This window comes from Planococcus citri, chromosome 1 (assembly GCF_950023065.1).
Source record: "Planococcus citri chromosome 1, ihPlaCitr1.1, whole genome shotgun sequence".
NCBI classification, from domain to species: domain Eukaryota; kingdom Metazoa; phylum Arthropoda; class Insecta; order Hemiptera; family Pseudococcidae; genus Planococcus; species Planococcus citri.
The window spans coordinates 43,139,608-43,152,778 of record NC_088677.1 but is presented as its reverse complement, the minus strand read 5'-3'; the positions used below and the strand labels follow the sequence as shown (position 1 = coordinate 43,152,778).

Sequence of the window (13,171 nt, the reverse complement as noted above, 5' to 3'; positions counted from 1 at the left end):
TTCATCTTCGTCATCAATCTGGTAAACTGGTGTTTTTTCATTGATGAAAAAATTCGAAAATATTTTCAACCAATCGTGATTGACGATTGATTTCAACTATAATTTCAACCAATAACAACGTTTTTGAACAGCAACTGATAAGAAAGTAGCCCTAATCAGCATCAACGCTACGATAGGAATTATGTTATATCAATATCTTCTGTTAGAGGTGTATCTCATTCTTATGATTATTTTCTTCCATAAAAAAATAATAATTCGCAATTTGCATCGCTCAAAGGAAAAATAGATTTTGTGTTAAGGTACAAATTACTGGTGATTGAAAACTCATTTATTTGGAGAAGACTTTTTTCAATTCTCTGTAATGTTTACTTCTATTCGTACTTTACGTTCTCAAAATTTAAGATCGGCCTTCAATTTATGTTCTTATTCCAATCAAAGCCACAATGCAGCTACAGAAAGGACACATCAAACTCATTTCGGTTACGAAATGGTGGACGAAAACATAAAAACTGAGAAAGGTAAAACATTGGATGTGTTCAATTGGGTGAATATCGATTGCTTGCAAAACTCTAAAATTTGATTATTTTGTAGTTCGCGAAGTTTTTGAAAAAGTAGCAGATTCGTATGATAAAATGAATGATGCCATGAGCTTAGGAATTCATCGAGTTTGGAAAAATGCATTCATGCAGCGGCTGAATCCTCCCCATGGGACTGACTTGTTAGATGTTGCTGGAGGAAGTGGTCAGAAGTTTACGTTCTCAAAACTCTCACTTCAGCGTGATGAAATGATTTAATAATATTTTGAAATTGTATCATCAGGTGATATCGCCTTCCGGTTCATTGATTATTTGAAACATCAACCAAATTCAGAAAATAAATCTAGTCACGTTACTGTTTGTGACATTAACGAAGCCATGTTGAAAGTTGGCCAGAAGCGAGCTAAAAAATTAGGATACACCGACGATAATCAAATCAAATGGATCCAAGGAAATGCTGAAAATTTACCAATAGATTCTGAATCTGTTTCAGCGTACACGATTTCGTTTGGAATCCGAAATGTAACCCATATTGATAAAGTATGTGAGATACTGGAATATTGATGTAATTTATATTAACATTGTCTTATTCAAATCCATCATGCAATATGCAGGCTTTAGAAGAAGCTTATAGAGTTCTCAAGCCAGGAGGAAGATTTTTATGCTTAGAATTCAGTCACGTGAACAATGAATTCCTGAGAAAGTAAGAATTAATAAATTGTACAGTAGTTTTTTTACTGTGTATCATGATTGAGATAATTAGTTTCATCCGAGCAGAATCTACGATTCGTATTCATTCAGCGTTATCCCAGTAATGGGTCAGATTATTGCTGGAGAATGGAAACCTTACCAGTATTTAGTAGAAAGCATCCGTAAATTTCCCAATCAAGTTTGTAATTAATTGTGTTACTTACGTAGGTTGAGGACTTGAATTTTTTTCAAATGTAGAATTCCGTGATTTCAGGAGTCATTTAAAAGAATGATTCAAGACGCCGGATTCCGATCGGTTACGTATGAAAATTTAACATTTGGCGCCGTTGCAATCCATAGTGGATTCAAATTATGAGTATAATTGGATAGTTCAATTGTTTCAAGAAAATTCGATCATGTCCGATTCATAAAAATCTCAAAATTTCTGTCACCTGTACAATTTATGTAGACTGTGGTATTGAAAAAATTTCAATGTATTATTTGTTTGTCATGTTCACTTTCAATTTGGATTCATAGGTTACGAGCGCAATTAAATGAAATGACAATATTAAAACATCGTACACTTTATTTGTTTAAAAAATTATTTTTTTTAATCAATCGAACATTTATTTTAAGTAAAGCGATAAACTGTTTAAAAGGATTACACCGATGTGAACTTTCGTACCATTCAGATAACACTATTAGTTCAGGTGAAATATTAGCATAAAAATTGTCTTCAAACATAAGAAAAAAAATGAATAACAGCCTTATACTAAACACAGAGAAAAGATTTAAAAAAACAAGTTGAAGTATGGCCGATTCAAACTAAAAAAGATTTCGTAAAATTAAATTTAATACTGTTGCTAAATCTTATATTCGTAACAGTAACTTCATTTTCAATAATACAGAACGACTTTTAAAATAAACTTATTCAAACCCACTGGTTTTAAAATCGATTTTATATTTTAATTTTAGTGACTACATTTTCAAGGAAAGTAAGTACTTGATGACTGAGCTTAAAATTAAAAACTTTCATTAAAATAAGTTCAAACATAAACAAAAAAGTTATAGTAAAATAACTCGTGGTTCAATGCGTCATTAAGAAACAATATTACAAAATTTCTCTTGTCACTGATGTGAAGTTTAGAAAGGTGTACAAAAAAATTAACATACATAGTAAAAGAAGGAATGTTACACTCTATGAAACAATATAAACATAACAAGAACCATTTTGGTAAACAATAATCATAAAGTAATCAGCATTCTTATCGATGAAGAAGGCTTTTGAATTTAAATTAAAAGAAACATGGATTTCGTCTCTTCTCATTCAACCGCTCTTGAATAATAAAATTGCCACTTGTCCTAAGTAAAAATATATAAAGTGTCTTGTCTCATGTGTGACGTAGCTTCCAAAATTACGACCAACTATGCAATGCCATGTTGGGTTATACTTTTTATCAAATTCTTTTTTAATGTATGCAGCAATATCCTTGAAAAACAAATGAAAAGAATAAAATAAAACATCTCCATGCAACGAAGTATTGCCGACATAAAACACTCACTTTCTCTATGTTGTATTTTTCTAAAGCTTGAGTGGCACAATCGACGGCATCTTGCTGCATTTCTTCTGACATATCTGCATTTTTAATAACAGCCTTTCGGTCCGACATCTTTACGTACTGGAAAAAATCGTTGAAAAGAAATAATTAAAAATAATCATTCGTACTCCTCATATTTCATCAGCACACCCACGGCTGATATATAGTTGAGAAAAAATCGATAAATCGATGCAACAAGATACATTTATTTTTCTCTACAGCCAATTTATGTATTCGTCGATTCTTCACGCAGAATTGGTGAAATATCGACCCAACAACCATCAGATTTAAACATCAAACAAGACACATCGCAGATGGAAGTGAAACAACGGCGATTCCAATTTCATTTGCGTGCTGTCAAATTGTCAAAGCTGTAAAATTTGTATCACCACACCCCATGAAACATTAGCTTTTGAAAAATGTACGATAGTTACTTGAATCAACTGATCTTAGATCGTAAAATGATGATCACAAAGTGATTTCTCAACCAGAAATTGAATACTTCGATCGATAATATCAAAAAAATAGCCCACGATTTACATGATGCATACCTAAATGACTCGTATCGTCGTATCATCAGACGCCGGTTTACATCTAATACACACGTTTATGTACTTACTTATCAATAATATTCGCGGGAGTGAAAGTAAACTGCGTGAAATTGATGGCTCGAACGTTTAAAATTTAATAACTAAATAAGAATTAATCTTAAATAGCAACAGTTTTTTACCATACCACAAATCACACGATTTCATACAAAACAGCCATATACTACAGAAACAGAATCAAACGAAGTTCGTTGGTAGCGCAGAGTTTGATGATACGAATCCTATTCTCCCATTGGTTGAAATAAAAGTCTTCTAGCAAAAAGCCCGAGCTCGACGCAACCGCGGAATTTTTAAACTTTTTTTCTCTTCGTCAAAATTTGTTTAGATAAAAAATGAAGCTTTGAAAATGGATAATGTCATTCTTAATATTTTTATTTTGTATAAATATGTTGTGTTTTTTTTTTATCAGGAATCATAGAGATGTATTATTAAATTGTTATTGATATGTGGTATCATATTGTATTATATCTTCTGCCATCGCCTCTTCCATATCTACGAGATTACGCAATTCACGTTACAGTGAATTTTTTATACCATCAATCAACCCAATTTGACGCCCACTCTTGAATTCAAAATTCAGATTTTAAATACAGGTTTTAAAAAATGCACTTTATATCGAAATTATTCGATCTACTCTCTCAAAATGGAATGGAAGTCAACGATTTAAATAATTATGTCTTGCGAATACATCTACACACTCGTAGTCGTAGCAATTCTTTTCATTTCTAAAATGCTGTAGGTAGAGGACGTCTGATATTGGACCCCCTTACGCGCAGGGTTCAAGCGTTCAAGCTTGAAAAGTACATATGCGTGGGTTTCGAAGAATTTAAAATTTTCCGTTGGTAGGTATTGATGTTTTTTTAATTTTTTTCTCTTGACGCGCCAATATACAAAAAATTTGAAATGTTTTTCGTTTCTATAAAACAAAAAATAGTTTCGATTGTTCGATGATGTCCGCGTATCCTATCCATTTTTCATGCATTCTTGAAATATTTTCATTGAGCGAGAATTTCTTCCTTGCTTTTTAGTGGCGCGAAAAAAGGTAACTTAACTCAGGGCCGGATTTAACATTAGGCCGCCCTAGGCAGAACAAAATTTGCCGCCCCTCCCTCCACCCAATTTTTTTGGTTTGTGTGAAAATTTATGTCCACCCATAATGCAATTTTTAATCAACATATATAAAACGTAACTGATGTATACAATATCAATCAGTACCGGTGCCAGGATTTTTCCTTGGAGAGGGATAATTGGATCAGAACCAAACAATTTTGCCGTCTCATTTTTTTTGGGGAGGGGGGGGGGGGGTAAAATTAAGCTTCTTTGAGAGCAGAAATCAAATAAATACAGTGGAATAGTCAGAATTTCCTCAAGGAGGAGGCAAAACCAGATTTTTATGCATGAAAAATTGAAATTAGGAGTCAGTTTCTGGAAACCTATCGTGATGTGTGGTGATTATATTATGAAAATGAAGGTAAAATTACTGCTCGAGCGAAGCGAGAGCGAAAATTTTTAGAAAAAATGGGTCCAAACAACAAAAAAAAAAAAGTTCACTTTTTCAAGTTTTATTTCAAATTTTCGTTCGCAAGGGAGAACAATGGCCCCTTCACTCCCTGGCCACACCACTGAATAAATATGTCATTTATTTATTTAATTTTTAAAAAGGGGAGACCTCAATGACTTAAATTTGCCTGCAAAGTATTATTAAAGTAAATTGTGTACGAATATACCTATGATGTGGGCTTGAGAAGAAAACAAAAGGCTTCGTCTTCTCAAAAAAGATGAAAAAAAATGTACATCAGTTTGTAATCGGCATCCATCTCAGTGAAACAAGAGCGCAAAAATTCTTAGAAAATTCCCACTTTATAGTATCAAAATTTTTTCCAAAAAAATTGGCCTCTGGGGGGGGATTATCACCCAAATCCCCCCCTTAAAACCGGCACTGATATCAATATCTACGTAATTAAATATCAGAAACCTTGCATTTGTTTATTATTTTTTATGAAGTGCTGGCAGCCAAAAAGTCTATTTTAAATCCGTATTTTTTATGAAAAATGAAATCCGCACGTTTCCGTACGCTAAAAAAACCTTTAAAAACACATGTTTCTTGACTTTGACCGCGTGAAAAACCAAATTTTTAAGCATGAAAACTCCAAATTAGAGGTAATTATCTGGGAACCTTTCGAGGTGTGAGATAATTGTAAAAGAAGAAAGATAGAATTACTGCTCGAGCGAAGCGAGAGCGAAAATTTTTTTGAAAAAATGGGTTCAAGAAACGAAAAAACGTCTATTTTTGCATGTTTTATAAAGTAAAAATTGAGAAATCTGTACATTTTCGTTGGTACTTTTTGCCAAATTCATACGATTTATTTTTTTTTCAAAAGTAAAAATCTGCCGCCCCCTAAAATTTGCCGCCCTAGGCAGCTGCCTATACTGCCTATACGTAAATACGGCCCTGACTTAACTTGAAATATTGAAACAAAATAAAAACAGGTACTTATGGCAAAATTGAAATTTCTATCTTAGAAAACAAGACCGATGAACTTTTAGTGATGCATACGAAAGCGAAAGAGCTAAAGAGCACCTATTGTAAATTTCCGACGAATTCGCAATTGCACCTTAAAGTAAATTAGCCTATAAGTTGAGCTGCGTATTTGTAATTTTAACTGAAACCGCAACTAATGAGCATAATGAAATGACAACTCGACAGTGATAATTTCAAAAATTGAGATTGCGGTCATTATTTATGTTCGATTCTCATCACCAACCGACAAAATTTTTATCGTCGGCGTTTTATCTGCAACCCGCGAGATACCTACTATATGCGGTTTGATTTCAGGCTTATAAAATGATCTAAAATCTGGACTCGTTTCATTCTCTGACTATTATAGGGAATGCCAAAAGATACTTTTTTTCTTTCAATGAATGAATTTGGTTCGTATTGAATCGAATGTTCTAATTTAAATTCTTCGTTGAAAAAGTGATTTCAAGTTATTTTTTAAATTTCTGAATTACCAACCATAAAATATCTCGACTATTTTAATTTTAAATAAATACTTTATACTTTTAGGAACAAAATGGCTACACCTTTGAATAATCTTCTTTATTTTTTTGACCGCCCTGCTCAGCCAATTTTTCGGCCGAGAGGAGGAGATTCAAACACCATTTTTGATGTTCCGGCCAATTATTACGTAAGTATAAAACAAATATGAACGCATCAACTTTTGTCTAAATTGATCCTAAATTAGGTATCATTTAATACTTTTTTGTGATGCTTAAAACTCATTTATTTCGCAGATTGATCGTTATAAGCCAATCGCATCTCAACTCCAAACACGTGGTCCAAACACCAATATTATTCCAGTAAAAGAAATTACCGTCCCTGATATTTCAGTAGCAGCATCATTAGATAAACGAGCCCTTTTTTCAGTTTTTAATCCATTTCATAGAGAAGCCGCCAATAACCTCATCAATGTTTTGATGAGTATGTACCTATCCAACTGTCATAAATATTTTCACTTTCAAGAATATCCTTCTAGAGGTTATTTTCGTTTAGTGGTCTGGTTACCTAAACATGTTACTTTAATGCCTACCTATTACAGTATTTAAGTACCTACCTACCTATACTTACTTAAGTGATAAGTGCTGTATAATTTTCATTTCAGACATTGGATCGCTGGAAGACTTTCAATCTGCTTTAGTTTACATTCAACCAAGAGTAAATCCTTACTTATTTATATACTGTTTGTCGGTAGCGGTGATACACCGCAATGACACGAGAAACTTCAGACTCCCATCTCATGCTTGCTCTTTTCCTGAACTTTACGTCGATGGCGCTGTGCTGGCAGAAGTTCGAGCATCAGGAACACTCGTATCTAATGGCTCTAGAGTTAGTACCTCTACCTATCTACTTAGATCGATGGATGATACTAGATTAAAAATTTTATAAAATTGATTCGATGGTTGTTTCAACGTCGCATTTATTTTATTCAGACTGCTATTGAAATTCCAAGAGATTTCACTGCCTCTGATCTAGATGTCGAACATAGGCTCGCATATTTCAGAGAAGATATTGGTATTAATCTACATCATTGGCATTGGCATTTGGTATATCCGACAGAAGGACCGCTTAACATCGTGAATAAAGATAGAAGAGGTGAATTATTCTATTACATGCATCAGCAGATTTTAGCTCGGTATGTATCAACAAAATATGCATAGGTACCTCTCTACGCTGAGTCAGAAATATTAAACAAATCGAAAAGTAAATTTGTAATATGAGCATGGATCCGAGCATTCAGTATACCTACCCACTATTTTTTTTCAGCTACAACATTGAAAGGTTTTGCAATGATCTGGTGCGAGTCGGTCGATTCAATAGCTATCGTGATCCGATTCCAGAAGGGTATTTCCCTAAATTAGATAGCATCGTAGCCAGTCGTGTTTGGCCTCCTAGACAAGCTAATGTTGCTTTACGAGTATGCCATAATTTTGCATTTCCATAAGTATATGTACCTACCTACTTACAACACAAAAAACATCTGTAATCACTGTTTAGGACGTGTACCGTGAACTTGATCAAATGATTTGTACTGTTGACGATTTAGAACGTTGGAGAGACCGAATTTACGAAGTTATTCACCGCGGAGCTTACTACGTAAATTTATTTAATAATATAATTTACTCGTACATGCTTATTTTATAATACTTGCCTAGGTATCTATCTCAAAAATTGATGACAAAAAATTGATATTAATTTCAAATTTCATTCAGCGAGGAAACGATTTAGTTCCACTCAGCGAGAATGATGGAATCGATGTAGTTGGTAATATGGTCGAGTCTTCAATTGTAAGCCCGAACAGAGTATTGTACGGTAATCTGCACAATCAAGGCCATAATATGATTTCTTATGTGCACGATCCGGATGGCAGATTTTTGGTGAGTTGAAGATTTTTAAACACAATTCCAGTATTGATGGCTTGAGTACATATCTTTAGAACTACCATAGGTACCTATAAGGTATTGATTTTGTCTCTTCATTAGGAATCTACTGGTGTTATGTTTGAAAACACTACAGCTATGAGAGATCCCGTATTTTACAGATGGCACAATTCTATTCAGGATATTTTTGAAGCGTATAAGAATACTTTAACTCCGTACACCGCTCAACAAGTGAGTAGGGAGATTACAGCCTTGAACCTCATATATTTCAACTTACCTACCTGTTCAACAATACCTATACCTACTCATATATTTTCAGTTAAGTTTTGATGGCATCACAGTCACTCAAGCTGATATTATTATAGAAAATAGTAGAAACAACATACTGCAAACATTTTGGCAACGAAGTCAGTTAGATTTATCCCGCGGTCTCGATTTTGTCCCAACTGGCCCGGTATTTGCTACTTTTGTGCATTTACAGCATACTCCATTCTCTTACAGAATTACGGTAAGACAGGAAGTACATATATTATTGTTAAATAGGTACCTATTATTATGTATACAGGGTGCCCAGAAATATCGAGTACCCCTAAAAAAGTTTTCTACTAAAATACTTACTTCGGTTGGTCACAGTGAAGTGAATGATAATAATGATAGCACAAGCACATGATTGGTTGTTGGACTGGAGAGATAACATTCCACCAATCATATGAATCTATTTCACGTTGCCAACCTATATTTTTAATGAAAAACTTTCTTAGGGGTACTCGATATTTCTGGGCACCCTGTACCTGTAGTACCTACCCATATTATCCATATCTACGCGTACGAAATGAACAAATAAAACTTTGTAATTTAAGCCTGTAGATACTGTTGAAATCTTATGGGGTAATTAATTTCAACATTTATGCTTTCAGGTACAAAACAGCGGTGCTCAGAGAGTAGGTACTGTAAGAGTATTCTTAGGACCCAAAAATGATGAACGAGGATTACCTCTCCGTTTCCGTGAACAAAGATGGCTATTCATAGAAATGGATCGTTTTACAACTACATGTGAGTATCATTGACACGATCATAATAATATGCACTTTATTAGCACGATTGTTTTCCGTATACCTACATATAGGAATCTACCTACCTATATTTCTTCTTTAGAACTGGATGTTTTTTTAAGTGTGAAAATTAAAATGAATTGTTTTAGTGAGGGCTGGATCCAATACTATTGAACGGAGATCTATTGATTCATCGGTAACCGCGCCATTCGAGCAAACTTTCCGTTCTCTTGATAACGCCCCTTTGACTGGAGAAGAATCGCAGAACTTCAATTATTGTGGATGCGGGTGGCCAGATCACATGTTAGTTCCCAGGGGTACGAGAGATGGTTATCCCTGCTCTCTGTTTGTTATGATCAGTAATTATCAAGATGATAGGGTATGGATACAAACATCTGATAATTTTTTTCCATTTTTGTCAATTTGAAATTTCAATTTCATGTTTTTGAAAATTAAAAAAATTACAAATTTCAGGTTGAAAATTCGTCGATGGATAACGGTGGCGGTGGTTGCGATAACGCAGTTAGTTTCTGCGGGGTAAGAAATAGTCGATATCCCGACCGCAGACCTATGGGTTTCCCCTTTGACCGATTACCACGAGCTGGAGCGCCCACTTTGAACCAATTTTTGACGTCTAATATGAGAGTACAAGATGTTGTGATAAAGTTTACTGATAGAATTGTGAATGGGCCGACTGTGACCAATACTCAAGCTGGTACAACTACTCAAGGTGGTACAAATAATCGAGGCGGTACAAATACTCAAGGCACCCCACAAACGCAAACGAGACCGACCAACAACACTTCTAACCAGCCTAACAGGGGATCGCAACCTCAGAGGAGACCATAAAGATAATATGGAAAATAAACTATCTGTAAACATTTTTTCGATTTTAACGTTGAATGTTATGTATACTTGATTAATCGCGCAATGAAATAATACATAGTACATTGCATTCATACTTAGTATTATGAAAACACATAAACACATTTAACTGTTTACCTATACGTAGGTAGAGGTACCCCTACCTTAGAAAAATAAAATTCATTTATGACATAATTTTTTGAGTTTTATAGTATTGTTTTCTTGTTAATAAATGAGAATGGGTATTTGTGACAATTTTAAAATCCAGTAGGTAAGTAAAACGCAAAATGTGCAAAGTGACTGGATAACCGCAAAGTTTTGATTTTGATTTCTGAGAAAATGATGCAATCTGGTTATTTACTTAGAGCATATACAAATAGGCGTAATGGAAAAAAACACACGCGCTTTCTCCTTGGTACATTTGCTGCAAACTTTTTTGATTCTCTAGAATAAATAGGTACCTAATATCATTATTTTTTTCAATTGCGGAACTTTGTCTAATTTTTGTGGGAAAAAAATGTGCACTTACCTATAATTAAGTAGTTTACTTTTTAGGTGCTATCTTCAATCTTCATTTGTAAAAGGATTTTTCACCAAGAACTTAGTTTCCTATTTCGATTAAAATTGTGTAGGTATCTAATATGCTGTCTGAAAATGAGCTCGACTTTATTTTTCATGCTATTTAATCAAGGTTATAATAACAACTGGTGAATTAAAGTAGGTATAAGTAGTCAATAAAACAAACAACCCTGTTAATATGTGGGAATTAAAATCAATTTTCTTACGCCAAATAAACACAGCAGTTGGGCACACCATTTCGTGACTCCAATACACAACGATAAAGTACATATAGAAGGGAACTGCATGAATAAAAATGTATGTAGGTAAAACGTTTACCAATCAAACTTTTAGTCCTGGAAGCGCGAATGGAGAAATGAAATTCGACGCTGCCTGACTACAATTATACGTAGGTAGCCTAGGTACCTATACCTTACTACGTTGCCACAAGTGGTTCCCTTTGACGAGCGGTACTCAACTATAATTCATCATAGTTGTGATTTTCGATACTACATATTAGTTAGGTACCTATCCTATCTATGAAAATATCATAACGATTTACCAGACCTTATATCCTACATACCTAATGACCCAGCGTCAAAATTGAAACTCGGCTAACTCGATTTTTGATATCTACTTATCATGAAGGAATAAAAAAAATAATAGGTACCTACAAATCTTTCATATTACTGATACTCCTTAAGGTAATGCATTTTTTTAAAGACTAATACCTATATGTACTAGGCATCGTGAGCATTCACTTCCATGACAGACAGAATTAGGTACCTACCTAATCACAGCTGGCGAGAATACGCTGAGCTATATCGAAATATGTGCTACATAAATATTGATTCAATGCTGACAAGTGACAACCCACGAAAATTGTTGCCAGCTATGCTCGATATTTATTGGCAGGGATGGAACGCTAGCTGAAAGCTGAAAGCCGAAAGTCGGCGATTTTGAAGGGTTTATGAAACCCAAAAGCTAGCCAAAGCTGCATGATTGAAAAACTGAAAGCTAACTAAAAACTTTATTTTTCAGCTTTTTTGAGCGTTTTTGCGCATTCATCTGATTCAGTTCTTCAGTTCCAGTTTGAGTTATTTTTCAATTTTTATATCTACTTTTTATTTTTTTTATTTTTTCAATTTTTTCGTTTTTTTTTCTTTGTTTTTTTTTCTTTGTTGTGGTTGTGAGTTTCTTCTCAGGTAAGTAACCTCATTTGAAAAAAAAAAAAAAAAAAAAATGAAAAGCCGAAAGCCAAGGATTTTTTGTAAACCAAAGCTATTAGAAAACTTTGTGAATCTGAAAAGCCTAAAGCTAAAGTCTTAAAAATTTTTTAACAACTAAAGGCTAAAGCCAAAAGTTTCATCTATCGGCTTTCCATCCCTGATTATTGGGGACCATTGGGGGCCATGTAATACAGGGTGTGTAGAAATATCGCGAGTACCCCAACTACCTTACCTAACGAAAACGCAGCACAGTTTTGCGTTTGTACAGGTAACGCAAGTTGGTAACAGAACTTAAATAAAACTCACGTTCACGTTACGCATTTAGTGTTACCTACCAACTGACATTTCAAGCACAAAATAGTAGGTACTTACTGCGTTTTTTGTGAGGTACATAACTACATATGTACTTAACTACTTAGTTGGATAATCCGATATACATATTATGTATCTAGGCACCCTATATGCAGACACCATCGCCCACCCCATCTATACCTACTCAATTCGATAACATTCAGGAATTTTTTCAACTTACTGAAGTATGTAGGTACCTATACGTTTCATCCCCTTAGACGTACCCTTACCTATTCTTTCTCCTTTCACTTTCCTCAAAAATTTAAATTGGATCGAAAATATCAAATTCAAAACGAAAGTAATTTATTTCTACGTTTCTGAAAGGGAATTATCATCTGTACTATTTTTGAATAGACCTTCCTAAATTTTGCAAAGACGATCAGACAGAGAAAATATTAAAATAATTGGAGCTCAACTTTTCAAACTCGTTTCATCATAGTTTCATGTTTTTTACGCTAATTTGCCACATCTATTGAATAATTTTTGTAAAAGATGCCTATACAATATTGTCACCCCGGCCTTTACTTTTTAACTTCATAATTTTATACGACTTTAAAATGTTCAATCCATTCATGTTTTGTAAAAAAAAAAGTTATTAAATAATCTTTAATATGAGTTATGAAATCCAGAAAGGCCACTTGCGGTAGAAGTCGCTTTAAAGCAATCTTTATTCTTGTTTGTCTTACTGAGTCATTTTGAACTAAATATGGTTAGTCACAAGGAACGGGGGATGGGGGAGGTGTATGT

At 34.0% G+C, this 13,171-nt stretch overlaps 4 protein-coding genes across 5 annotated transcripts in view; 2 read left to right on the top strand and 2 right to left on the bottom strand.

Annotated features, from left to right (window-relative positions):
- sno (strawberry notch) overlaps positions 1–13,171 on the bottom strand; it is a 47,140-nt gene that overhangs the window by 21,742 nt on the left and 12,227 nt on the right. The window lies entirely within an intron of this gene.
- Positions 167–1,814, top strand: Coq5 (ubiquinone biosynthesis protein COQ3, mitochondrial). Of its 2 annotated transcripts, XM_065345126.1 has the most exons (6): positions 169–518; positions 592–741; positions 820–1,076; positions 1,151–1,239; positions 1,314–1,425; positions 1,501–1,814. In XM_065345126.1, exons 1-6 carry the CDS (start codon positions 362–364, stop codon positions 1,600–1,602), a joined length of 867 nt encoding a protein of 288 aa, XP_065201198.1. In that variant the 5' UTR covers positions 169–361; the 3' UTR covers positions 1,603–1,814. The 2 variants fall into 2 exon arrangements, with proteins under 2 accessions (XP_065201199.1, XP_065201198.1); XM_065345127.1 differs by lacking the exon at positions 1,501–1,814 and having other exon boundaries at positions 167–518; positions 1,300–1,425.
- LOC135832119 (dynein light chain 1, cytoplasmic) lies at positions 1,795–3,633 on the bottom strand. Its single transcript, XM_065345135.1, has 3 exons — positions 3,444–3,633; positions 2,789–2,905; positions 1,795–2,715 (listed from the first exon to the last, which is right to left on the bottom strand). Exons 2-3 carry the CDS (start codon positions 2,894–2,896, stop codon positions 2,554–2,556), a joined length of 270 nt encoding a protein of 89 aa, XP_065201207.1. The 5' UTR covers positions 2,897–2,905; positions 3,444–3,633; the 3' UTR covers positions 1,795–2,553.
- LOC135832105 (phenoloxidase 1-like) lies at positions 6,306–10,481 on the top strand. The gene is made up of 13 exons (XM_065345118.1): positions 6,306–6,409; positions 6,500–6,620; positions 6,727–6,913; positions 7,095–7,318; positions 7,423–7,625; positions 7,757–7,907; positions 7,988–8,086; positions 8,203–8,367; positions 8,473–8,601; positions 8,690–8,878; positions 9,288–9,423; positions 9,572–9,801; positions 9,897–10,481. Exons 2-13 carry the CDS (start codon positions 6,507–6,509, stop codon positions 10,269–10,271), a joined length of 2,202 nt encoding a protein of 733 aa, XP_065201190.1. The 5' UTR covers positions 6,306–6,409; positions 6,500–6,506; the 3' UTR covers positions 10,272–10,481.